General features: G+C 42.9%; 1 protein-coding gene across 2 annotated transcripts; it reads left to right on the forward strand.

Annotated features, from left to right (window-relative positions):
- On the forward strand, positions 1 to 27,834 carry pals2a (protein associated with LIN7 2, MAGUK p55 family member a). 2 transcript variants are annotated; one of them, XM_080737051.1, is made up of 15 exons: positions 1 to 100; positions 4,508 to 4,594; positions 9,127 to 9,241; positions 11,917 to 12,029; positions 13,275 to 13,427; positions 16,153 to 16,302; positions 17,100 to 17,170; positions 17,607 to 17,763; positions 20,038 to 20,169; positions 20,629 to 20,725; positions 20,944 to 21,015; positions 21,526 to 21,687; positions 22,174 to 22,376; positions 23,569 to 23,697; positions 24,578 to 27,834. In XM_080737051.1, the coding sequence occupies exons 3-15, from the start codon at positions 9,211 to 9,213 to the stop codon at positions 24,752 to 24,754; spliced, it is 1,647 nt and encodes a 548-aa protein (XP_080593177.1). In that variant the 5' UTR covers positions 1 to 100; positions 4,508 to 4,594; positions 9,127 to 9,210; the 3' UTR covers positions 24,755 to 27,834. The 2 variants fall into 2 exon arrangements, with proteins under 2 accessions (XP_080593177.1, XP_080593178.1); XM_080737052.1 differs by lacking the exons at positions 1 to 100; positions 4,508 to 4,594; positions 9,127 to 9,241 and having other exon boundaries at positions 11,923 to 12,029; positions 13,238 to 13,427.
- The last annotated feature ends 37 nt before the right edge of the window (positions 27,835 to 27,871 follow it).

The following is a 27,871-nucleotide window of genomic DNA, read 5'->3' on the forward strand; positions in this document are numbered from 1 at the left end:
CTTTATTCTAGTGGAGAGAGACTGGAGACATGAAATGACCCACGCCTTGGAGTTATCTGAAATGTATGGAGGATTACGTACTGCGGGGGAACTGTGAACGGTAAAGTGAACTTTATATATCAAACGTTATGTTTCACCGCCCCGACTGGTCGCTCTCTGTTGTCTTGTAACGTGAATGCAATAATACGTTAATGTGTATGAATACGCCTGGCATTCATTCTGCCCCTTCTGCTAATGTTAGCCATCTGCCACATGATGCTGTGGCTAATATATGCCATTGATGGTTGTACAGTAGTACTGCTTATCGTACGGTACCATCGGTTCTCTTGTACTACAGTATTATTACATAATAGCACTAGTGCTGCTTATTGAAGCTAGCATTCGCGCTAAAAAGAAAAGCTATGGCGAAAACGAACGAGCATGGGTAGTTAGCATAGGATCACCATCAGGGCAAGCTAACGACAACATACATGTTAGGCATGTGGTGGGGAAAAAAGTACTCGAGTAAAGTATCAATAGTAATACTGCAATACAGAAATGCTCTGTTACAAGTAAAAGTCCAGAATTAATGTACTTGAGTAAAAGTACTTAAGTATTGGCCTCAAAATGTACTTAAAGTACCAAAAGTAAAAGTACTCCGAAAAGAATGTCCAATTTATTTTTGTTTTCAAATGTATAAAAATCGTTTGAAAATGGCAAATCTATAAGCTAATAGATAGGCTATTAGGCAGGGTTGAAGTGGTTAATGTTTTTTAATTGAAATCCTCAAAGTAACTACGTTTTCAAATACATGTAGTGGAGTAAAAGTACAATATTTGGATCTGAGATGTAGTGGAGTAGAAGTAAAGTATTGGAAGTAAAAGTACAAATACCTCCGCATTTTAAAAATGTACTTTACACCAATGACGCTAGGATGCATTCACAGTAGGAATGACAGCTTGCTTGATGCAGTTGTTGTGTGTCTCAGTCGGCTCACATCCTAATGATATCCATTAGAAGCTAATTGGCTAGCTAAAAAGGAGCTAGTAGAATATATGACCATAGAGGAGAGTCTCATGTTAACAAGTGGGTCACAGAGTGGAAGTGGATCCACGTGTCTACAGTGTGTGAGCTGCGCAGCAGTGCCAGTGTAGTAGCACGTTGTTGGACGCAGGCTTTGCTTGGCTTGCCAGGGGTTGAGGCTCACAGCGGTTATTTACTACAGGCAATATGAGGAGGAATGTGTACTAGTCACGTTTCGGCTCTGTTGTGTGTCTCGTTTTATAATTGCATTGATGTCTTGTGCAATGTGCTGCTGGCAAAAAAAACGGCAGGCCCCATTTGCAAGAGCACCGCTGCCTCAGCCTGACAGCCTATAAGCTTTAGCCTTTTACCGCTGTCAATGAGGTGATTTAGGCTATTGTATTAATGTATTTGATTACCCCCCTGCCCCTGAAGCTTATTTCAAATCCCCACATATACGAAATGCGTAAGTGCAATAATACACTGGCTGGCAAAAAGATAAAACACTGCATGTTCAGCTGTGGAACACCCTAATATAGTAATATGTGGTGTTATAATGTAAAACTACAGTAAAAAGAAAGGTATTTCTCATAATGCTCAATTTGACATAGTGGAATTTGAAGAATTCCCTATTTGGGCATGTCATAGGTGAACATTTTGAAACCTTTTTGTAAAGGTTCCTAAAAGGATCACAACATGTGTCACATTGACTATCTGTGGTAACACATGCTTATTTAAATGTAACTTTTTCCTATCACACGCACGCACGCACGCACGCACGCACGCACACACACACACACACACACACACACACACACACACTGTCCTTCATCAGAGAGGTCAGTGTTATTAGAGCAAAGGTCAAATGCAGTCCATGAAGCTTTTTTGCGTTCATTACTTTGCTCATACTCACAGGCACTTTGTGAGCACCACACACACACATGTACGTAGCTCCAGCCTGTCAGCCACATTTCACTCACCACTAGTTTACAGATCAAATACTGTCTGAAGTTTGTCTGCTGCTAAGCCTGTGGTTTTTGGGTTCAGCATATTTGACCTTAATTCAGAGTTAGTAACTTATCTAATTTAATTCTTACAAAGGGGCAGAGCAGAGTTGCTAAATTGGGTATTTTCATTTCATTACATGTCGACTGTTAATTTCTTTCGTCATTAAGGGTAAACGGAACACACTGTTCTGATTTGTTTCTGTTGTTTGGTCTCTTTATCTCCCTGCCAAAAACAACCTTAAAACCTGAGAGAATCAACATTGAGAATAGATGGGGGGAAAAAAATGTAATATACATTTAAATTCTTTCTCATAAAACATGGTAAAAAAAAAAAAAAAAGTTTGGTCCAGTGGTTCGTGAGATTTGCTCTAGACACACACAGAGACACAGATGTATTATGGCTAGCCTTCTATATGCTTGATCATTACAAATACTTTGATTTTTCAGCAGCACATTGACCTATTGATGACATAATATCCTGTGTATATGTCACGGTTTTAAAGAGAAACAGGACATTCGAGACGCGGAGCACTCGTGGTGCGGCACGGGGCGGAGCAAGCGGTCGCCAATACAACGTACTCCAGGCGGTGCGCCGCTCTATTGTCCACGACACTGCGAGCGGCTACCGAAGCCCCCCTGTATCCACGAAGCCCAAACGAGTTACGAGGCCCCCCTGGGTCCACGAAGCCCCAAGCGGCGCGAAGGCCAGCGGACCTTGGTCCTGCTCTTCGCCCCCGAGCGCCGCAGGCGCGAGTGGCCGCGAAGAGCGGGCCAGGGCCGCGCGGCCGGCGGAGCGCCGCGCGAGTTACGAAGCCGTGGTGAATGCAATCGTTATATTTATGCCCAGGCCGTAAGGCCTGGGCAAGCGCACGTTAAACGCCCTGTCCAAGTGACTACAATGGAGCTAATGGCTAGGCTAGGCTAGGCTAGGCTAGGCTAGGCTAGGCTAGGCTAGTAAATAAAGAGTAAACACTTCCGGTCTGCGGCGAGTTCAAAGCGTGACGTAACTCTCTTATCCAGTGGCTGACGTCGCCATCTGGTGGTGATTAGTGTGTGGTGAACTACAAAACGAGCGCTCTTACAATGAACGTCCTGGGTTACCCAAATATCCTGTAACATATACACAGACTGCTTAAATAAACAGATTACTGTTTTAAGAGGTACTAGTCCTTACCCGTTCAAAGATATGAGCTCTGAAATGATGTGCAGTGTGTGGGTTATGGGATGTGCACTGTGCACACAGTATATGAGGGATGGAAAGTAACTTTAACTGGTGCTTGCATGATAATATGTAGGAGCATCAATGTAAGAAATACCCGTTTCGTTTAATGGCTACAGAGATACTGTGTACCGATCTGCATGATTTTGGACAAAATCTGTAACTGGGCCAGACAACCCCCCCCCCCCCCCCCCCATCCCGCCCCCCCCCCCCACACACACACACACACACACACACACACACACACACACACACACACACACACACACACAGGTTAAACATGTTGCCTCATGCTAGATGCAGCATAGATATGCCTCAAGCTAGATGCAGAATAGATATAGATACACCATAAAAATGCTAATATACAGCATATGATTTGTGAAAGTGACAAACGGGCTTCACAGTTATGTTAGGTGTGTTCATATGCTAATGGTGATGCGATTTCAGATCAATTGCTCCAGCCACTGAGGAGAAACGCCTCAAGCTAGATGCAGAATAGATATAGATACACCATAAAAATGCTAATATACAGCATATGATTTGTGAAAGTGACAAACGGGCTTCACAGTTATGTCAGGTGTGTTCATATGCTTATGGTGATGCGATTTCAGATGAATTGCTCCAGCCACTGAGGAGAAACGCTGTGACAGACAGACACTCAGACATTCGCAAAATTATAGTATAGATTGATCATATGTGTCTGTACTTGGTCTATACTTTCTCTGTACTCCTTGCCAAAAAATGCAAATCTACAAGCTCACAACATGTGGTGTTGTAAGCTTGTAGATCTGCCATTTTCACAGAATGTTTGCCTTGTTTTCACAGAATGTTCTCCTATTATGACATTTGGGGTTCATGTCATGTGGTTAATTAATTGACATGGATTCATCTCAACACGGCTGCCACTTTGCAGCCTCAGATTCCCACTTGCACTTTTGGCCTTTTTGACTTGACACTGTGCCAACTAATGTAGGCTTATATTTATCTGCCTCACTCACTGGTGATAATCGGTCTTAAAACCCACACAGATCCCGTGATCGCTCTGGCCAATGAGAAGGGGGGCTGCATGATAATACTACTGAATGAACATGTGTAGTCTGAGAGACCTGGGCAGTCAAAGTATTAGTGAGCTGTTATTATTACACAACGTTGCACAGACAGGAAGTGGGTGTCCTTTTTTTTTCAGACTCAATTTTAGATGAGTCACACAATTATCTTTTTCTTTTTGTAAGCATTTCATAAAGCAAAGACTTTACACAACCCTGTTTTGATTACCCAGGGATACCAGATGAGTGCTGTATAGAGAGCCGGGGTGCTCCGTGTGGAGTGGTTCTGCTGCTGCACTGGATTGGAGCAAAACTCTGAGGTAAGTTTAGTGTCAGAATAAATAAATGGCTGCTGTCCTCTCTCACTTCACTGAGATGTTGATAATATACTATAATGTTAACTCACACAGTCCAGATTATGAGTGTGTTAACAATTGTTAAGTGTATTGACAACATGAACCGGGACCCTTACTTTCCTATTCTGGGGGCAAACATTCCTCCAAAATAGCCGATCTACAAGCCCTACCCTCCCCTGCCCCTTCTTTGTATATACTTACTGTTTGTTTAGACTTACTGTTTTCTTTTTTTTGTTCTTTCATTTTCTTTTCTTTACATATCTACTGCATAGTACAGTTCTATTCGTCTGTCATTCAATGTTATATGAGATACTTAAATGGTTTCCTGTGGAAATAAGCTTAGTCTTTTCTAGGATCTCCTTTTAGTAGACCTTGTACCAGTGAACTGTACCGTCATGAAACTGTACCTTTTCCTATGCAAACTTCTAATAAAGTCTTCAATCAATCAATCAAAACAGTGCATCCCGATGGGACATGCTGTGATCTTAGTGTGCTGTAGTAAGTCTGTTCTGTAGACTATTTTCAGCCAAGTGATTTGGTGTAGAAGGGAAAATGAGGGGGGCCTAGTATAGACCCCTGGGAGACTCCGGTCAACAAATTATATAGGGTTTAAGTGGTTAACTCTGGATTTGGCTGTATGTGCTCGGTGAAAAAGCCCACCTCCATTCTTCTGTTTGTCCATCCACACACCAAGGACTGGTCAGGGCAGATTTCTTGTTTGGAGAGTGTGTTTGTACAGGCTGTCAGTGTGGAGCTGCAGCAACCTTTAACCAGACGCAGGGAAAAGCCCATCCTGTGTAGATCAATAGGCCTCTTTGTCATACTCTCTATTCATAAGCCCATTGCTGGACGTACAATGAACACCTACAGAAAAAATATCATACTACTGTTATGTTTTTTTACATAGTGGCTCTGAAAAAGGCTTTGCTGTCTATAAGAGGGTCTGCCTGCTTGTCTGGAACTAATTGCACAAAACGCTGGTCTGTTCACTGCTGAATTTCCTGTGCACACTCCCAATAGGCTAACATGGAACTCCACACATTTTTGTTCCCATACTGAATGGTATAACATTTTCCAAATCTTCCGACCGGGTCGCTAGATCTACCAACCGGGTCGCTAAATCTACCGACCTAAAACTGCAGGCCGGTCGGTAGATTTAGCAACCCGGTCGGTCGATTTAGCGGCGCGGTCGGTGATTTACCGGCTCGGTCGGTTGATTTAGCGACCTGGTCGCTCGATTTAGCGACCCGGTCGCTGAAAACTACCAACCACGTTGTGACCCGGTTGTAGGTCGCTAAATGATCTCGCTCCTACTGATATTGTAGATGGCTTCTTGTATGGCAGCCAGTGTTGGAAAACCTTTATTGAGGAGGACAACATATTGCGATGTGGCATGTTGTGAGCTTTTTTCACAGCCATAAGACAAAGTATAAATGAGGCTTAAAGCTGCAATCCATACATTTCATGTGCAACTCGAGATTCAAACCTGGGTCCTCCATGGCCATGCCAACATCTTTACTGAGATAACAGTAAAAATCACACCCGTGTGAAGTGGAGCTGTGTGTGTGTGTGTGTGTGTGTGTGTGTGTGTGTGTGTGTGTGTGTGTGTGTGTGTGTGTGTGTGTGTGTGTGTGTGTGTGTGTGTGTGTGTGTGTGTGTGTGTGTGTGTGTGTGTGTGTGGATCATGTGTACCGATTTTTGTGACATTTGAAGAAAATATGTAGGAAAAGGAGCAAAAAGTGTGTTTTGGAGAAAATTCAAGATGGCGGAAAATCTATCATGGCGCAAATGGGCGTGGCCTATATGGGGAGATGCGTCATGACCCAAGGAATCCAGGGAAAAAATATTTTTAATTTTCCGACCTACGGTTCAAGAGTTACAGGCCAAAACGTAAAGTGGGGTGTTATGGCGCCACCATGCGGCCAAATGACACAATTATTTTTTATTTAATCCTTGAAATCATTATGGACCTCCTCTCCAAGTCTTGAAACTCTAGCCCCTATGGTTTGCGAGAGACAAATAATTGAATGTGAGTTTTTGCGATTCCCATTATAAGTCAATGGGGAAAATTAATTCACTAATAAATTAATATCAATTAAACTATAGAACCTTTCTCTTAGAAAAGTAATAGCCCACGATTCCCGAGTAAGCCGTTCGATTTGACATATGGCGCGAGTGTGTGGTGGCAAAACTGTGGGACTAGTGGCGTGCCGAAGTTTAGGAAGTTCAGGCTACATACAGACAGACACACAGACAGACCCACACGGCCACGTATAGGGAGCCTGTGCTTCACACAGCTCCAAAAATCACACCCGTGTGAAGTGGAGCTGTGTGTGTGTGTGTGTGTGTGTGTGTGTGTGTGTGTGTGTGTGTGTGTGTGTGTGTGTGTGTGTGTGTGTGTGTGTGTGTGTGTGTGTGTGTGTGTGTGTGTGTGTGTGTGTGGATCATGTGTACCGATTTTTGTGACATTTGAAGAAAATATGTAGGAAAAGGAGCAAAAAGTGTGTTTTGGAGAAAATTCAAGATGGCGGAAAATCTATCATGGCGCAAATGGGCGTGGCCTATATGGGGAGATGCGTCATGGCCCAAGGAATCCAGGGAAAAAATATTTTTAATTTTCCGACCTACGGTTCAAGAGTTAAAGGCCAAAACGTAAAGTGGGGTGTTATGGCGCCACCATGCGGCCAAATGACACAATTATTTTTTATTTAATCCTTGAAATCATTATGAACCTCCTCTCCAAGTCTTGCGAGAGACAAATAATAAGTTTGCGAGAGACAAATAATTGAATGTGAGTTTTTGCGATTCCCATTATAAGTCAATGGGGAAAATTAATTCACTAATAAATTAATATCAATTAAACTATAGAACCTTTCTCTTAGAAAAGTAATAGCCCACGATTCCCGAGTAAGCCGGTCGATTTGACATATGGCGCGAGTGTGTGGTGGCAAAACTGTGGGACTAGTGGCGTGCCGAAGTTTAGGAAGTTCAGGCTACATACAGACACACAGACAGACACACACACACACACACAGACCCACACAGCCACGTATAGGGAGCCTGTGCTTCACACAGCTCCAAAAAAAGGCCCTTGTCAACCAGTAGTGGTCCTCCTACCAATAAGAAGAGCAGAGGATCACCTTCAACCGCTGCAGTTGTGTTGCGACGCGTGCGCAGTACAGGAGGCATGCGTGCATATCAGACAGACATTGGACAGACAGACATTTGGTCGTTTATTAGTAGGATGGAGTACCCGTTGTAAATAATAGCTATGACATTGGTTGTCATTTGTGGCATTGTGTCATTTGCACGTGTCAATCGCATTGCATCATTTACTCATAATCTTTCTTTGCATGTGATTGTGACACATGCCGGTGCCACACAACTGACTTGACACTTGGCACTACACTCCTTTGGGGGGTTAGCAATGCAACGCTCATTTGTGTTTACAGGCAATGTCCAGTCAACCTCACACAGAGATGGACACGGTGGAGTCCTGTGGTAAGCGGCGCCAGATAATTGTTTTTGCCAACAATGCGCTCTTTTTCACACAACAAACCTGAGCAAGGCGCTTCCCACAGAATTCCACCATGATGGCCAGAGCCTCTCAGTCTCTGAGTGAGGTTGACCAAAGGTTGCATATAAACATAATCAAGGGGGGATCACAGACCTTTTCAAAAACAGGCCACTTCAAGCCTGTAGTGCTTCTGCATTGAGAGAATTATATCAAATAGACATTTTCTATCTCAGTATGATATATATGTATATATACTGTATATATTTTTTGTATTATTATTATTACTTTAACCAGGTAAAGTACCATTGAGATTGGAATTTCCTTTGCAAGGGCCTGGCCAAGAAAGCAATCAAACGGGGATTACAACTTAAATTCCAATAAAAAACACAAAGCCAAAATACATTAATGAATACTCAAGTAAAACCGCTGTGGATCTCGGTTTTTTATGTCTGAAGTAAACTTTAAAAACAATCCAAAGCAAAGGCAGGGGTTGACACTAAGGTCTCAGAGGCACTTGCCTGTCGGGCAAATATTATAGAATATGGGGCAGTGGAATAAAACATGTCATACCTACATTGTTATGCCAAATACCTACAGTACATAGCAGCTATGAATATGGGTTTACACTTGTTATTTTATATTTTTAAGTGTAGCAAAAGTGAAAACAGCACACTATATGACAACAAATCTCGGGCAATCTGAAAACAAAGTCCACCTGCCCCAAACCCTTAGTGTCAACGCCTGAAGGCCTGAAAGGGATTAAGTGCTCCAGTTTATGTCATTCTAGCTCTGACTAAAGGGCCAAGGAGCGCAAGACGGACAGAATGTGCCTGGTTATTTTATACCACACAGCAGAATCTTGTGTGACCTGACTCTGAAAGAGTCAAAATGGTAGCAACTCAGTAGAAATGTTATATATTGAACCTTTAAAACTGATCTTTATGTATTATTTCCGTGTCTTTCCTTCAACCCTCTCCAGGTGCTGGGTTGTCCATCAGGGAGCAGACAGGCGGTGCATGTTGTGTTGTGAGAGGTTCCCTGTCCTGTTGGGAGTTACAGAAACATGACCGTGGCAAACGCTAGATCTGACTCAGGCAAGTCTCTGCAATAACCCTTCATATGACTACTGTGTCCACCTTACCTTACATGCATTTACTGTATGTATGTACTGTATATGTTGTGAATGGAAGGCACTTGTTTGAATTTTTAAAAATAAAAAAATACATACAATACAAAGTACTGGTTGACCACTTGCACCCTAGCGTCCCTATTCTGGGGCGAACATTTTGTGAAAATAGCTCGTAGATTGGCTAGATTGATCTCAGTGAAGAGATTTGTTGTAGAGCAGGGGTGGGCAACTTTGATGATAGAGGGGTCCACTGTATTTCCACACTCACTCCATGGGGACACATTGCGTACTGTTACTGTCGACAGAAAGCTTGTATCTCCATATTTGAACGTAACTTATTTAGTAAATGAATGTCACACTCCATCATTCTACTGTCACAAATAAGTAGCTAAAAATAGCCAGTCTACAAGCGCAAAACTTGTCGCAATGTGGCGTGTTTTCCGCTTGTAGACTGGATTTTTTCTGCTATTCTTTTGTTACAATATGTTAACTTTATTTGCTTTAGTACAGATAAGTTCAAAACCTGTCAAAATCTATCAAAACCTCCACCGGCTGTCTGTCAGTCAGTCTATCACACTTTTGCCGTACTCATATCTCCGCCACCGTTGCCCCTATCCATGCCAAACTTTGCACACACACACTCCTTGGTTGCCAAACCACAACCTCCACCCCTCATTTCTCACATGGCCCTCTTCTAGTTCCACCATGAGGCCGATTCTCGCAAAACACATTTTTGTACACTGCTCCTTCTACAGATTTTGCCCTAAAATCACACAAAGCGGTACACAGTATCTCTAAAGTCATGTCATCAACTTGGATCTGTTCCATTTCCCATATTCCCTCCTGATTGGCTACGATTGCCTTCTAAAATTTGTGTATGCGATGTGACGGTCGCTTATTTCCCGATATTAACCTGTGGGCCACATAAAGTGAAGGTGGGGGCCGCATGTGGCCCCCGGGCTGCCAGTGCCCATGTATGGTGTAGAGCCCTGGGGGACCCTGATCAATTATATATTAAGTGTAAATGTCATTACACACCAACTAATTAGCAAAGCGACGCAAATAAATGACCTGAAAATGCGCTTTTGCCTATACACCTAGTGCGACGCGAATATGCGTATAAATTGGCACAAGTTGTTTCGGACACCACACAACCCATCACACACACAGACACACACACAGACACACACACACACACACACACACACACACACACGCGCGCACACACACGCAGAGAGAGAGAGAGAGAGGCCACAGACTGAAGTGCAATAAAGGTTTATGAAATAAGCATTATGTTGCTCTTAACCATGATTACTTCACAGCATCACTCAATGTGTATGCAACCTAACCATGCGTTATAAGACAATGTGTTTTCAGTTTGTGGTTATTTGTCTGCGTCTGCCAAATGCCTAAATCGTAAATTGTCCTTGGTGTCATTGTGGTGGTGATCTGTGAGTGGGACGATTCATTGGGACTGTTTGTTGGCACTGTTATGGAAATGAGTGCCAGTCTTCATGAATCGCTCCATTGATGGCCCGTCCAGTTGTTGGTTTTTTCGCCCATGCTCTTATTAAGGTCACGTTAATTGTTTCTGTCAACATTTTGAATGACTCTAAATGTTTTTCTTTCCTAATCCCCCTATTAATAAGAGTTACATTGATGGGCAGATTAATTCCTTGTCTGCATTCTCAAAGAAGAGATGAAAGTCAAAATGTTTAAAAGTGCTGGACTGTGCTCCAGTCCTGACTGTACATCTGTGGTCATGTTTTAACCACTTAAAACTATACAAGGTGACCCAGGGGCTCTATACTAGGCTCCCTCCTTTTCCCATCTACACCAAAATATCTTAGTTCTTAGCCGAAGCTTGCAAGTGCAACCAATAGAGGGTATGCGCATGACATCACTGTTGCTGGAAGTTATGTGGGAACACGCCTACTGAGTGGCAAAACACTAATTTCTGCCATTGACAGCCCATACATCCAAACAGAAAAGTCCTATCTGATTGTATTAAACAAAGTTAACTCACCAACATTGCGGCTGTACTGAAAGCTTGAATTATCCTCTTTCTATCTGCAAAGTTTTTGTTTCATAAAAATCCACGATAGGCATGTTATGAGCAACTTTCTGTCAAGACATTCTGTGCAGGTTTTTATTTTTCCAAGTGTCAGAGTTTGGAAGCACTCATTTTCTACAACACAACATCCTGCTGCCTCCTGCATTATGTGCAATTTAGAAACAGGTGGTATGCAGGGCCGTTGAGTGATTTGCAACTAGCACTTCCAAACGCCAATGCTCCATGCTGCACAATGTTTTGCCACTCAGTCTAGATTAGGGGGGCTGGTCCCAGTGGATGTGCATACCCTCTATTGTGAGATTGTAGATCTGCTATTTGCTTTACCAATGTTTTCCCCTGAATAGGAACACTAGGGTGTATGTGTTTAGTTGTTGAGAGCATGTTTTAGGCAGAGTGGCTTGCCTCGAGTGAACAGGTATAGTATAAGGGGTTCAGTGTGTTGCTCTTTGATAAGAGTATTTGACAGGACTCTTTGACAGGAACATATGGCCACAGTACTGGGGAGTCGAGTGTTATTTCTTCCCCCCAGTGTAGTCTGTCTAATGGATGTGTTGTTTGACCTCCAGCCATGCAGCAGGTGCTGGACAACCTTAAAGACTTGCCCTCTGGAGCGAAGGACATCGACCTCATCTTCCTCAGAGGAATAATGGAGAGTCGCATTGTCCGCTCTCTCGCCAAGGTAGGACACATGCTGCCTCCTGACTATTTCCATCTCTTTCTCTCTCTCTCTCTCTCTCTCTCTCTCTCTCTCTCTCTCTCTCTCTCTCTCTCTCTCTCTCTCTGTTGAACTGAATAAGCTTTACTGGCCAAGCTTATTCTTACATGTCCAAACAGGGCCATTATAAAGCGCCTGTTTTTCTCCATCTCAGCTGGACTGCTCTTAAAATCATTAACAAGCCATCAAACTCTGTTGACTGGCTAATGACATTAGTTGTTGTCACACACCTGTAAACATGTGATGTGGCAACGTTGACGTTGCTCAAGAGGAAGAGCAAATGTTTGCGCTTGCGTAACTGACATACCGTAATGCATCATGTCACGTGTCTCACTTTCCCCACTATTATTGTCCCAGGCCACTTCCTCTCTCTCATGAAGACTAGCACTTGATAAATGGTGTTAGGATGGTACACAAGGTGACAGAATATAGGAAGGTGGTGTTGGCTCTGGACATAGATCTTCAGCTGGGTTATGTCATGTCATTGGGATTATGTGGTGTGCACTGTGAGAACACGTATATGCAATTTAGGCTTCCCCATCATTACTCTAACCTTAACCACACCAAAGCCATAATTGTGCCTAACCTTTAACTCAAATTAATTAATCACCTAAATGTAACCAAATTATTATTATTATTAAGCCACTGCTGCTACAATTACACCACAACACCCAACGAATGTTTGGCATCTGTTGTGACATTTAAACTGAACCAGCTGTAAGCGGGCACCAAGATGCACTCAAACAGATTTACTCTTCTGTTGACAGAAGAACGACATTCACCCAAGTTCCTCATGAATTTTCTCTGTGCTTAAGAGTTGAATCTCACCAGATGGGTTATTTTGATTCTAATAAAAGCAGGAAATATCAAATATTCTACTGTTATTTCACTCTGTTCCCCCAACAGAAAGTCTGTGTTAACTTGTTGAGCACCTCCTGGCAGACATGAGCCCTGGGTCAGTCACAGAATGCCTCCCTGTTGAGCTTGTTAGGAGTCACTTTCTCAAGGACACTTCAAGACATTGCAGGCCCAGGGCAGAACGGTCCTTTTCGTTTAGAGGCAAGATAGGATAGGATCAGTTATTATTAACTCTAGGTTGGGGTGTGTGTGTATGTGTGTGTTGTGTGTGTGTGTGCGTGCGTGCGTGCGACAGCATTCTGAACTTAAATTAGTGCGTGTATGTTTGTTTTTGGTTGTGTGTGCGAGCAGGCCCACGAGCGTCTGGAGGAGGTGCAGCTGAAAGCAGTGGGCGACAACAACGTTCAGCTCATAAGTGACATCCTGGAATCCCTCAACAGCTTGGCAGAAAAGGACGCCGGTGCCGCTGAGCTCACCAAAATCCTTCGCGAACCTCATTTCCAGGTAGAATAGTCATTTTTGTGGGGGCCTTGTCACATATGTCTCATAATCCCCTCCTCCTCTTCTAGACAGGTCTAGACAGGATTCCTACATACAGTAGTAATCACCACAGCCAAAGAGGTTATGTAATGTTACCTTTGTTTGTCTATGACAAACTTGAAGTCGGGACCCCAAGTGGGGTCCCCAAATTATTTTGAGGGGTCCCCAGATGATTAGCTTAATGTCATTTTTTTTCTCAAACCTACACACAGTATAACTGTAAACAGGGTATCTGCACATTTATAGAGTGACAATTTAAGGACTTTCAAGACGTTTTAATACCAAACTGGCCAAACTGTCAAATATTAAGTAAGCAAGAGGCGAACATAACGCGAGGCGTTGTGGCCATGTAGATCTGCTATTTTCACAATATTTATCTGTGGAACCGAGTCACATTAAATGTAATACCTACAATTCCAAGTGCTTGTCAGGGTGGGGGTCCCCAATTCAAATATGTTTATTTTGGGGGTCACAGCCTAAAAAGGTTTGAGAAGCCCTGGTCTATGACCAACAAATTTCCAAAAGTAATGGCCGGATTGCCATGGAATTTGATGTGCACATTACATTATTACATTGTTTGCATTACTATTGTGCATACAACCATACCTACTGTATAATGTTCTGATTATACAGTTAAATGTTTGGTGTTTACTGTGCTCTATATGTTTGTCCTGATGAAGCTCTGAGCACGGGCGACGCCCCCTCAACCAGACCGTCCTGACCCCTCGGTTAATGGGGAACAGCACTCAATTTCAACTTGAACTATGTCATAAAAGTACCTTAGAGTTGTTGTGTGGAAATAAGAAAAATGTGGTCAGTGACATCAGGAAGATGTACTCTTTGGCCAGCAGAGTACTGTACATCTTCATGATGTCACTGATCACATGACCCCACAATCAATCCTCCAGTTCTACACAGAAGGGGGGACTTTTGTCTTATTTCCACAAAACAACTCTCAGGTATATTAATGAGTTCAAAGTTGAACATGAGTGGCATTCCCCTTTTAAGAAAGACTGATGTGAAATTCAGTTCTCCGCTCCGCCGGGCGTGGTTCTGAGGACAGAAACGTTTGCTAGATCAAGACAGTGTACCTATTCTTTCCCTTTTGTGCATTTGGAGTTTCCTTTTGTCCTACGCACCGGTCGTAGTAAATTGTGAAATCACCTGGGGCATCAAGCCTCTGTGGCCTTGATGCCAGGGCATAAGGCCTTGATGGGCATAAGGCCAAACTGGCCATGGCCTCCCTGAAATTCCTGCAATAGTAACCCTGCAAGCCATGATGACGTCCTCCGGTGACGTTCAGAACTAGGCCAGATCACAGCCCATATGGGGATGATCTTGACGTCATTACCAGGACGTCATATGGATTATTGTTATTGTTTGTAATTATATTCTGCGACTAGTTATGTTTTATCTGGCCTCCAGCGGACCCTCTCTGATTAATCCAGGAATCAGGATGTCCGTTTTCGTGGGCAGGATTTATGTTGGTTGAAATCAGGTCATATTCTAGGCCAGATCTGACTAGTCATGGTTCGACTTGATCTGACCCCAATCAAGACGTCATGTCACTGATTGGTCCAGGTCCTGACCGTGTTTGCTGGGAAGGGATTGTTCATGCATGGTGTCCTGTGTATGGGTGTATTGGTTCCGCTTGTTGACCCAGAGAGATGCTCTTTCACTGCAGCCATCCTCCTAATTTCTGTTAGACTGCTCTGCTTTCAGCGGCCTTCACTCTGAGCTAATTAGAGGCTGAGGGGGAGGGATTGTTGTTGTCCCTGACCAATGGGAAGATGACCTTTTGAGGGGCTCGGGGGCGGGGGGGTTCTGGGGCTGTCAGCCAGTGTATCTCTAATGCCTAAAGTATAGTGTTAGTGATGTCACAAACCAATGCTGATTTCAAGTCCTGGTTGCTGAGGTAACTTATTTTTCAAACACTTAGGATTTTTCAAAAATAGCAAGCAAGTTTGCAGTGCAGGACAAAGTGACATGCTGCAAGCTTGTAGAGCTGTTTTTGTATATCCAACACTAAAATCTAAAATGACATATGATGAGTATGATGAAACGATATATGATGAATTGAATGGCATTGGTTTATTGATTTCTTGTAACGTATGTATGTTTACATTGGCAATACTTTCATTAAAACATTAACCTGGCATAATAAAAAGTTAGGGTAACAGCAATGTTAAGAGCCCTCTTCAAGATCCATTTGAATTTGAAATGAGTTAATTTGTTCTGGCGGATTACAATTCACTGCTAGCTGTGGGGGCTACAGCAAAGTCTAGTGGAGGTCCACCAATTGCCTGAGAATTTCCCTGGCATTTGGTGTCGGAAACTAAAAACAGGTTGTAGATTATTTTCCCCCCTTCTCCTTGTGACACATCATTTTAGTTACACCTTGTGATGTGTCTTTTTAGTTTTGTTTTAGTTTTTTTTTTAAAGCTCTTAAAATAGTTGCGTGCCTTAGGAATGCGCTCTGACGATGACCTGCAGAAGTGATTTATGTCTTTACTGTACCGTAGTAGTTTGTTGAATGGTTGTTGCGTGGCAGCTCCCCCCGTCAGTGGCTTGTATGTCACTGTCTGAGCCACTGTGACCGTCACACGTACTACTGAGAGAGATGTTTTAGATTTGCTTCGGAACTATACATTTGAGACTGATTTCTCTCTCTCTCCTCTCGTCTCCTCAGTCGTTGATGGAGGCTCATGACAAAGTGGCGTTGAAGTGCTACGAGACGCCCAACACCGCAGAGAACAACGTCCCCTCGTTGACCGGCTCGCTCATACCTGCTGACGCTGTGAGGATGATTGGCATCCAGAAGAAGACTGGCGAACCACTGGTAAGACATTTCTATGAGCCACAGCTGCTGTCCGGGGTTTAGACCCCCCGTCTGCGGGAATGACTTAACAGCCCAGTTTATATGACTGCCTGGTGGGGATACTTTCTATCACAGGGAAGAAGCGGAACGACCTCAATGAAATGCACCTCTGCTGTGATTTATGAGGCGTTGATGTTTCATACGCATATACGTCTCTGTTGTTCTCTTTCACTCTATTTTGGTCTCTCCTCTTGTCTATCCTCTCTCCGGCTGTCTTTCCCTCCTTTTTCTCTCTTTCTGTTTGCTCATCTTCCTTACTTTCTCTCTGTTCTTTCTCCTCTCTCTTTTTGCCTTTGTTTTTTCCTCCTCCCTTTCTTCTTGCTTTCTATATTTCTCTCCTCTTTCTCCTCTATCCTCTCTTCTTTCTCTCTCTGGTCCCCTTTCTTTCTTCACTTTCTCAACACATTGCCAAAGCAAGTGCGGAACAAAACAGTCGAAACTAAGAAATGTATGGGCTATGTGTACAATTAAAAGGAATAAAGAAATGTGAAAGCAGTGCTTTTTCAACCATTTTCAAAAATAGTGGAACAAGCTCGCAAAGGGGCGCAATGCGACATGTTTTGAGCTTGTAGATCGGCTATTTCCACTATCAATGTTCTTTTTAAAGAACATACAAAGTTGTCAAATATGTCAGCAATTTCTTTGTACAGTATATTTAGGTTATGTGTGCCACACAGGCCATGTGCAACTTCAAAGCCTAAAAGCCAAACAGAAATGTAATTGTCAAAGACAAAAACAACTCTCTCTCTCTCTCTCAGGGGGTGACGTTCCGTGTGGAGCAGGGTGAGCTGGTGATTGCGAGGATCCTCCATGGCAGCATGATCGACAGGTAGGGATGGGACCATGATCGATATTATCGTTTACCGTGATTAAATAAAACACTCACCATAATCGTATCGTGGAGATTTTATTTATAGTGAAATCGTCCTCTGTCATGCACTGAGATCCATTCAGCTTTTATTTCCCGAGTTGCACATCCGGTAACATTTAAACCCTCGATATTGGTAAAACAGAACTGTAAATAACGTACTTGATAGTCTTTTTTTTCACTCTCTACCAAATCTCTTTGCCAAAAAATAGCCGATCTACAAGCTGCGACACGTTTTGAGCTTGTAGATCGGCTATTTTTTGGCAAATGTTCCGCCCCAGGATAATGGACGTTGGGGGGGTATTTTGATTATTGCGATAATATCGTAAATCGCAAATTTCTTTGGTCACAATAATCGTGACAGGAAATGTTCATATGGTCCCATCCCTGTGCACAGGCAGGGCATGCTGCACCCTGGGGATGTGATCAGAGAGGTGAATGGCCGCGAGGTGGGCAGTGACCCCAGGGAGCTGCAGGAGCTACTGAAGGACTGCAATGGGACCGTGACGCTCAAAGTCCTTCCCAGCTACCGGGACACGCCGCCGCCACCTCAGGTGAGGACATAGTTCACCAGCATAAACCCATGCTCTTTGGATCTTTTCACCAATATGAAACTATGCTGTTTGAAACTTTCCTCCACCGGCTGTCTGTCTGTCTGTCTGTTACGTCACGTCACACTTTTGGCCCTACTCTTATCTCCGGCATCGTTGCCCATATCCATGCCAAACTTTGCACACACACTCCTTGGATGGCAAACCACAAACTCCGATTTCTCACATTTTTGCAAAACACATTTTTGGACACTGCTCCTACAGATTTTGCCCTGAAATCACACAAAGCGGTACACAGTATGTCTAAAGTCATGTCATCAACATGGAGCTGTCCCATTTCCCAAATTCCCTCCTGATTGGCTACCATTGCCTTCTAAAGTTTGTGTATGCGACGTGACCTTTTTTATATATACTCTATGGACGTGACGGGTCGCTTATACTGTATATAATAATGGCTTCTGTGTGCACCTCATAAAGCTTGGCTCTCATGTGCTTCTGTTTATACTTGTGTAATTGCGTGCCATTTTAAATTGTGCAAAGGGTCGTACAGGTCATGGCAGCAAAGAGCAAGCCTGCTGACCTGGTGCTAACTCAGAATGCCAGGCCACTGAAACTGAGCCCAGGAAGTTATATTTATATCTCACAGAAGGCTATCCAGGCCAGTGAGGAGCAGGGGTACGAGAACCCCTTGAGTAGCTCCCACCCAACCCTCCCCACCACCCAACCACCCCTTCCACCACCTTCAGGAACACCCCTTGACCCTTCCTTACTGTAACTTGTTGTCACAGGAGACTGGCACAGAGCACCTGCTGCTGGCTTATGTCACTGACCTTTGACAGGGGAGCACAGACCCATTTTTATAGTTTCTGTTGTGTCGCTTGACACACAGTTGAATTGAAAGGTTTTGTACCGGGCTGTCCAAAAGCAATGAAGAGAAATTGCAGGATATATTGATGCATTTCGATATTGAACATACTGTACTGTAAATTGAACACCATTTTGTGTAGATTGAATTGAATTAAACTGGTTTATTTTGTACACCATTTTGTGTACATTTAATTGAATGGAATTGGTTTATTGTCTAGATTTCTTGTAATGTATTGGCAATACCTTCAATCAAATATTAACCTGTAATAAAAGTTTATGCTAACTACACTCACAGCAATGTTAAAAGCCCTCTTCAAGATCAAATTGAATTTGAAATGCAGCCCTTAGTTAATTTGTTCTGGCGGATTACAATTCTGTTAGAATACCTTCACCTTTATGGTCGGTGACTGTATAATCGGAGCAAATATCTTGCAGTGTGTAAATATAAAAGAGTTTTAACAAGAAAGATTTAGAGACCTTTTCTAGATTTATGTTAAATATATGATCGATGTTGTGAATGGACAATGACATGTGTGGTCCTTGAAGTCAGAAACATACCGTAGATCATGGGTCTTCAACAGGGTGTCTGGGACCCCTAGGGGGTCCTCAGGTCCTCAGAGTTACTACAGGGGGTCCTCCAAATATTTGTGTGATAGAAACTCTTTTCTCCTTTTTATATTAACCACTGAATCCTAGCGTCCATATTCGGAGAACTTTATCCAAAGATAGCAAAGAGAGCTTGTTGATCGGCTATTTTCGGCAAAGAGGTTTGGTGTAGAGGGGAAAGCAGGCTGAGTACAGAGTGAAATGTCAAGTTAAGTACTGACAATTCAAGTGGTTAAATATCTGAAAACACAAATTGACATTAACCTTTGTTTTCAATGGCAGCCCATTTCAGTATTTCTTTACGACCACAAGAAAACGCTGTCTACACATCTATCCGTTCTGTCCATTCTTTTCAGTACCCTGAAAATCCGAGTTACGGGTGAGGAGAAAAGTGTGTTTATATTTATAATAGGGTCTAACGATAAGGGAGGCAAGCGTTTCAAATGAAACACCTGTTTAATAAATCTGGCACCAATAATGTATTTTGAGTTGTTTTATAACAAAAATAGCCTATTCTCGTCAATCTACGACAAAAATAGCCTATTCTCGTCAATCTACGTCAGTGGCCTAGTTGCCTAATTAATGATTCTCTTCAATCTATGTCTGTGGCATTAAATGAGTTAATCCAAAATACAATGATGATTGTGCTGTGAAATGATGAAACTATGGCATCTATGAAAAGGTCGTGGGGGTCCCTGCTTCATCTCTCTCTCAAATAAGGGGTCCTTGGCCTGAAAATGTTGAAGACCCCTGCCGTAGATAAATGGACTTAATATTGACTGTGTTTATCTTTTTGAATTGCAGGTTTACGTGAAGCCCCATTTTAATTACAACCCTGCCACAGACAAACTGATCCCCTGCAAGGATGCCGGCCTGTGCTTCTCCAAAGGAGACATCCTTCATGTAGTCAACAAGGAAGACCCCAACTGGTGGCAGGTGATTATATACATGTACATGTTCAAAATTAACACCCACCAAGTGGTGGGAGGCTTTCTATTTGGCGAGTAAATCTCTTATCTACCACACAGCCAGTATATGTTTGTACCACACTTGTCATGTACAGTAATAGAATTTCAGGCATGATGGGACAGAGGAAAATACTCATGTTTGTCCCTGTGCAGTGTGGACATATATCTTCTCCATTACATTGCACATATCTAATCGATAGTTTAAGATTGGAGTGGGAGACGACACTGTTATTATCTTGTTTTTGTTTCATCCATTTTATTTGAGTTTATAACTAAGTGATGGTTGGTTTTATTGACCTGCTGTTGGTTTTATTGACATGGATGTTGTCTATATATGCATTACTGGTGATAAAACAATATTTAGTCAACCTCGTCTTCACAGAAAACCGAATGACATTTGATCATCACTCCTCTGCTTTCTCTGTAGGCAAGCAATGTAGTTGGTGGCAAAACTGGTCTGATCCCCAGTCAGTTCCTGGAGGAGAAGAGGAAAGCATTTGTGAGGAGAGACTGGGATACCTCTGGTACACGTCTTTTAACTCCTATTCACTGAACACAACTATCATGAGATTGACCTACCTCTGTTCAGTTACCCACAATGCCCAGCAAACATTTGATGTTAGTTCTCTCCTGCGGTTCATTTGTATGTACATTACTCACATTGATAAATGCTGCTTTGGTTCCTAGTCTTACATTTTCTGATATTCTCCTGTTATTGATACGTTTTTTAATGTCCTTTCAGGGATGCTATGTGGGACGTTAATTGGAAAGAAAAAGAAGAAAAGAATGATGTACCTGACTGCAAAGAATGCAGGTGTGTGTGTACCGGTTATTGTGCCGTTTTGAATTATTTCTTCATGTGTTTATAGAGCTTCATGTGAAGTTATGGTCTCCGCCAGGCCGAAAGTCATGGCATAGACTATGTTTTGCACCCTATCCGTCCGTGTAGCCGTCCTCTGTCTGCGTACAGCTAATCTCAGGCACTGTTGGCCTGGTCGTTGCGAAACTGTGCACACACTCTCTGGATGCCATGGCAGAACCTCTGTCTGCCCCCAATCTTTCAGATCTACATGCTATTCTCCTTTTGCACAAAGTAGTGCATTGCAAGATAGAGGGTGCCAGATCCCTTTGAGTCACACCCTACCACTACTTCCTGTTCATCCACTCTAACCCTATCTAACTACCGTGTTCCCAGGAGGGTGATCTCTGTCGCTGCACTATAGATTCCTTGATGTCGCATGAAACTGGGACCTTCACCTACAGAATTTGTCCATGTTGGTGAGACAGATAAGTTAAATTGTGTGTGTCTGTGTGTCCTGACCAGAATTTGACCGGTACGAGCTGCAGATCTATGAGGAGGTGACCAGGATGCCGCCCTTTCAGAGGAAAACCCTGATTCTGATTGGTGCACAGGGTGTGGGGAGGCGGAGCCTGAAGAACAGACTGATCGTCATCAACCCGCTGCGCTATGGAACCACCGTCCCCTGTGAGTGACCATGGGAACCCATTTAGACCTGTCTTAACCTGTACTTCTTTTTACCTGGCAATCCGGGACAGCATCTGTGTTGCATTAGTTGTTGCTAAATATATAGCAACATAAAATACGTTTTAGAAGGCTAATAAGACTGCTTATTCATTAACCACATGATCGCAGACGCTCCATATTCCGAGGGGAACATTCACCAGAAATACAATCTACAAGCTATCAGCGAGTCCCAACGTGCGAGATTGTAGATCTGCTTTGTCTGGCGAAAATGTTTGGCTTAGAAGGAAACGACGAAAAGACCAAGTACAATCTGTACAATGACAATCTGGCTAGCCATCGTCAAAGAAAAGGGAAAGACAGTGCCCTCTCTGTTTTGTTCCTTTACCTGCGCAGCATTAGATAGTCTGTTCTTGAGAGACTACTCAGATGATGATGTCAGGAACCATTACCTTCCTTACCTCCCCCAACCCCCCGCCTTCCTTGCAGTCACGTCACGGCCGCCGAGGGAGGAGGAGAGAGACGGACAGAACTACTGTTTTGTGACACGAGAGGAGATGGAGAGAGACATCAAGGACGGCCGCTACCTGGAGAACGGAGAGTACGACGCAAACCTCTACGGCACCAAGATCGACTCCATCCACGAGGTGGTGCAGGCGGGCCGCACCTGCATCCTGGATGTTAACCCCCAGGTTAGACACACGCACGCACGCACACACACACACACACACACACACACACACACACACAGGGCAGGGTTCCCACGGTCATGAAATTCCTGGAAATATTTTGAAATTAGAAAAATACTTTTCCAGTACTGGAAAAGTTTGAGAATTTATTAAGGGTCCTGGAATGTCCTGGAAAAAATAGCTATGCTTTGTCTTTGGTTATTGATTTTGTTAATACCTCTGAAATTACACATTAAACATGGGCCAAATTGTCAAATATTAGAGGCAGAAATTGTGAAAATAGCCGATCTACATGCTCACAACGCCTCGCAACGCGAGGCGTTGTGAGCATGTAGATCTGCTATTTTCACAATGTCACCGTGTCATGCAAAATTCCTCAACTCTTAGTGCTCTTAGTGCTCGTCATGCAAAAGTGAGCATGTAGATCTGCTATTTTCACAATGTCACCGTGTCATGCAAAATTCCTCAACTCTTAGTGCTCGTCGGGGTGCCGGGTCCCCAGTTAAAACATGATTATTTTGGGGGTCACAGCCTGAAAAGGTTGAGAACCACTGGCATACACTACCTGTCTTTGGGCATTGCGCATAGGAGTAAGCGACCTGTTATTGAGCTGAATTATTGTTATATAGTCCTGGAAATTGGGTTAAATATTCTGGGAAAGTTTTTGGAAATGAATTGGTAAAAATGTGTGGGAACCCTGACAGGGGCAGCAGGTAGATGTGGTGGTTGCAGAGCTTTTGGTATTGTGGTCATCACATAATGCTTACAGCAGGGGGAAAGTTCTCACCACTGTGGAGACCAGGGGTTCAAATCCTCCATTCGGCTTGGCCGGGTGTTCTAACACCCGTGTTCCCAGGAGGGTGATCTCTGTCGCTGCACTATAGATTCCTTGATGTCGCATGAAACTGGGACCTTCACCTAGAAAGATGTGTTAATATAAGGTGCTATTTAGCTATTCATCAAATGTAGTGCTTTGGAGTTGTTGAAGTAAAGTGACTCACTGTTACAAATAGTCATATTATTGTACTGAATTAGAGTCTCTTAGCGTTCGTTCCTATTGCTTCGGACGGTCTACAAACAACACCTGCAGCCACAAACAAGACCCAAGTGGTGTCTTTATTATCTTTTACATGTGCTTGAATGTGGCCCTTGAAAAGGTGTTTAAAATCCTGTGATTTCTCTTTTTTTTGCCTAGGCTCTGAAAGTGTTGAAGACAGCAGATTTTATGCCATTTGTGGTGTTCATCGCTGCTCCAGAACTGGACACACTAAGAGCCATGCACAAAGCTGTGGTGGATGCTGGACTCACCACCAAACTGCTCACCGTGAGTCTCCACGTCCTTTCAGAAAATGCATCTTTATAGTTCTTTATAGAATTACTACTTTTTTCAGTAGATGCTTCTATGTAATGTTTTTAAACTTTTGTAAAATCAGTTGTTTAACCTTTTAATTAACTGTTAACTTTTGTTTAACTTGTACTTTGTGTTTAGCCTAGCTGTCTCCAGTATTGTTTTCTGTACAAAATATAGCAAATTAACTAGTATTGCAATTTATTGCAATTTGCAGATTATAATGTATTAAAATAATATTATTTTCATAATGTGCATATTTGCTGGGAATCACTGACCCCACCACCACCACTGGAGACTAGCGTAGAGATGCTCTTACAGAATGTGATAACGAGAGAGTGGACTAGCCAACACCAACTCTGGACTCCTGAATCGCTGCCCTCCATATCCTCCTGTCTAGCATCCGGGTCTTGAGCTTTGCAGTGTTCCTACCGTAGCTTTGCTGTCTTGCTGCAACGTAGGTGGCGCATCTCTTTCCCTTGGGTTGGCTCCCACTGTGTCAGCTTGCTGCTACCATTTCCGGGTGCCTGACACAGTGCCCAGCCAGCCTCTTTCCTTCTCTCTCTAACCTTGTCTGTGACCTGAGGGAGGCCCCGTAGAGGTCCATGTTTACGTGGTTCGCCCCTGAACCCAAGTGCCATTCGCAGCATTCTTGTGTTGACACTGTCCAGTGTCCAGGGCCTTTTACTGCTTTGTTGAGAGCGTACATACTGTACTAAGCAATTTCAAGATGACCTGTGTGGGCTCATTTAATGGAAAGTTGCAGTGTCTTACAAATTGTGTGCAGTTCACTTACATAGAACCTGATCAAAGGACACCCCTCCCTCTTCTCATCTCATTTCTCTCTCTGTAACAGGAGAACGACCTGAAGAAGACTGTGGACGAGAGCGCCAGGATACGTCGAGCGTACAGCCACTACTTTGACCTGACCATCGTCAATGACAATCTGGACAAGGCCTTCGACAGGCTGCTGGAGTCGGTGGAGAGGCTGTTAGTGGAGCCCCAGTGGGTTCCACTGAGCTGGGTGTACTGACGTCCTGATTACAGCACTGCTTCTCTGCTCAGACCCTGGAGACCCAGCCCTGCTGCTGCTGCTTCTCTGTTCTATTCTCTTCTTACCGGGGGGTAATGTGGTCTCAACGAGTCCCTGATTAGACAGCCATATTAAAAGCCAGCAGTGCTGTGCGGTCTCCAGGATGAGCTGAGAATAGCTGCTTTACAGGACAGGACACACGCCACGTAGCTCTGAATACAGGCCAACGTTCTCTCCCAGTAGGAGAGAACATCACGTCCAACTCTAGAGAGAAACTTTGCGGGGTAATGTGGCGTTGCATATGACTGCTACCTCTTAGACGTAGAACGTCACATTAACAGGGGATAGTCAATCTCAGTCTCTCTCGCAATTGAAGAAAGGTTGTTTACCTACAGAGTCAAACGAGCTCTCAGCCAGCTTTCCACGGTCTGCTGCTGTACAAAAGACCGTACAAATAAATACAAAATAAATTGAATGTGGACATCAGTTGGGTTTTCCATAGTTTGGTTTGCAGGTGTCTAGGGTAAATACTTTTTCAATATTGAGTGAGGATAAAGGTATGCTGCTGCTGTTTCTGTGCAGACCTCACTTTGGTCATGCTACACAGATACTTAAACAGTTACACCTCGATCTGCTAAATGATATGTTTCCGTGCTGTGGAATTGGATAATATTATAGGTATATTTATTTGTCAACATTTCTGCTTTATTTTGACAGACAAGTGAACAGAGAAACAGGAAAGGGCAGAACAGAGAGGTGGGATGACGAGCAGTAAAGTAGTGCCTCTAAGCAACACCACATTACTCAGTGTTTCTGCATGAGCTGTGAGACGATGAAGTCCTCTCCTATAGAGACGGAACAGCTTGGATCAGGAACTACACTGCCCCCTGCTGCTAGGCCTGGGGAGGGGAGGCAGGGACCACTAATGTACTACTATACACACACAGACTTATAAGGAGTTGGACAGCCGTTTGGGGCTCAGCATCCTCTGAACTGCCAGTTTCTTCCCTTCCTCTTCATACTATGCAACTCGGCTCACAACACACAGGAAGTGTACTTATTTATTGGGATTTTGTTTTTTAAGTAAATGATGTTTCTACTGGAATAGCATTTGGTAAAGAAAAGCTAGTCATGGTGTTTAGAAAATGTTTTTTTTTTTGTCATCATTGTCCTCAACTGTAACTTTAAGAATTTTAGACCGATATATGCGTATATAGGTTTCAGTTTTATTTATTGTGGGAAGTTCAGGAGGGCCTGCTTAATGGAAAAAGGAGTGTGTGTGTGTGTCTGGAGTTGGTACTTCAGTGTTATCGTTTACAGTATGTTCATGTACAGTACTTAATACCGGCACTACAAGCTTGTTGCTCGGACACGTCCGGAAACAAGACCACCTCTATTTCAAAACCCTAACCTCCCATCTTTGAGCGCAAACACAGAGGACCGTACCGGTGGTCTGATGTGTATCTTATTGTCTCACTATATACTTGACATTACTGCCAACCATTGTCCAAGCATACTGCAGGTATGTTGCATCTTCAAGGAAGCCAGTGTATAACTATTCATTTCAGTACAGTGTGAAAATCAACTTGCAGGGACTCGAAACATTGAGATATTTGATGCTATACACTAAATATTAAGTGTTTTTTAATTGTCTGTAAAACTTACATCATAGTTGCGTTTTAATGCCTTTTAAAATGAATTTGAAAAGCATATCCGAAAATAGACGAACAGAAGTCAAATGTCTGTGACTTAACCGCACAAACCTGATTATATAAGTCACTCAACTGTTCAAATGAGGTTGAGAGTGTTTTGGCTTTGGACAAACTGTAAACAAGACAACCAGAACCTTAAAAAATGTATCAGTTAATGGTGATGATGTACTGTACTGTATGGCGGACAATTATGCGTATTTAGTCTGGTATGGTCCTTTAAGCCACTCTTACATTCACTTGTAATGCTACAACATTACATTCACTTAAGCGTACTTATTACCAGTCTTCGCTGCCATTTACAGGGAGAATGACTAACAATGTGTATTCATACTGTATTGTTTTAACTATGTCTCTTATCATCTTGTGCAGTGAGTCATGATATATGGATAGGCCAGGTTTTTACATTGGGGTTTGATGTCGTTTATTCCAGGATTCTTATCAAATTCAGCAGTGACCTGTCCACTGGAAATGTGTTAAGCTTAATTTATACTTCATCACACAATGATGTTGCTTGCAGAAAATAACTGAATTTCAAGGTAACAATGGGCTACCGCCACTGAAAATCTGTTTTCCAAGCGACATTGCTGTGCTAGACTATAAATGAGGCTTTAGCATTTTGTAGCAATGCTAATGGAAATAATGGGGTCACATTGCCAGTATCTACTGAATAGCTGGTCAACTCACTATTCAGTAGATAACAAACTGAAATATAAAACTCTGAACTATCCCTTTAAGTATTGGTAAGATTTAGATCAATACAGTGGTATTTTAGTCGAAAAACACGTCTACTCTGGCTTTTGTGTGCACCCCAGACAGTGTTTTAAGTTGCTTGATTAAATCTTTAGATATCTGATATTCATTAGATCAAATGTGTAATAAGCCCATTCAACTTCAAACTACATGTTGTACATGACTCATTTTTGAAAGGCTATTTCTTCCCTTTTTCCCATTTATTTGTATAAAAAAAGAAAACACACATTGGACAACATCGGTCACCAGAACCAGAGACGGGTGTTTTCAACAAGTAACATGGTTTGAAGTTCAGTGGGCTTATATTGGAGGATGTGCATGATACAACGAATATAAAATAACAAAAAGGAATCCAGCTAAAACTGTCAAGGGTGCGCACACAATGCTGTTAAAATGACGTCAGAACAAGTCTTTTAAAATGAAATACCCCTTTAACTTGTGTGATTGCTAGGCAAGTGTCTATGGTGTTGTTTGAATGGGAGAAAGTAACTTCAACCAGGGTGCCGCAGCTCGGCGAAACCATCCCTTCTGATGTGATATTACTTAAAACCTAACCGTTGTTTAAATAAAGGCCATATACTTATAAAGGTTATATTTTACAATAACAGAGAAAATATGTATTTTCATGACGCGTCGAATAAATAACTGGTGTTTT

This window comes from Nannobrachium achirus, assembly GCF_963921795.1.
Source record: "Nannobrachium achirus genome assembly, chromosome: 2".
Classification (NCBI taxonomy): domain Eukaryota; kingdom Metazoa; phylum Chordata; class Actinopteri; order Myctophiformes; family Myctophidae; genus Nannobrachium; species Nannobrachium achirus.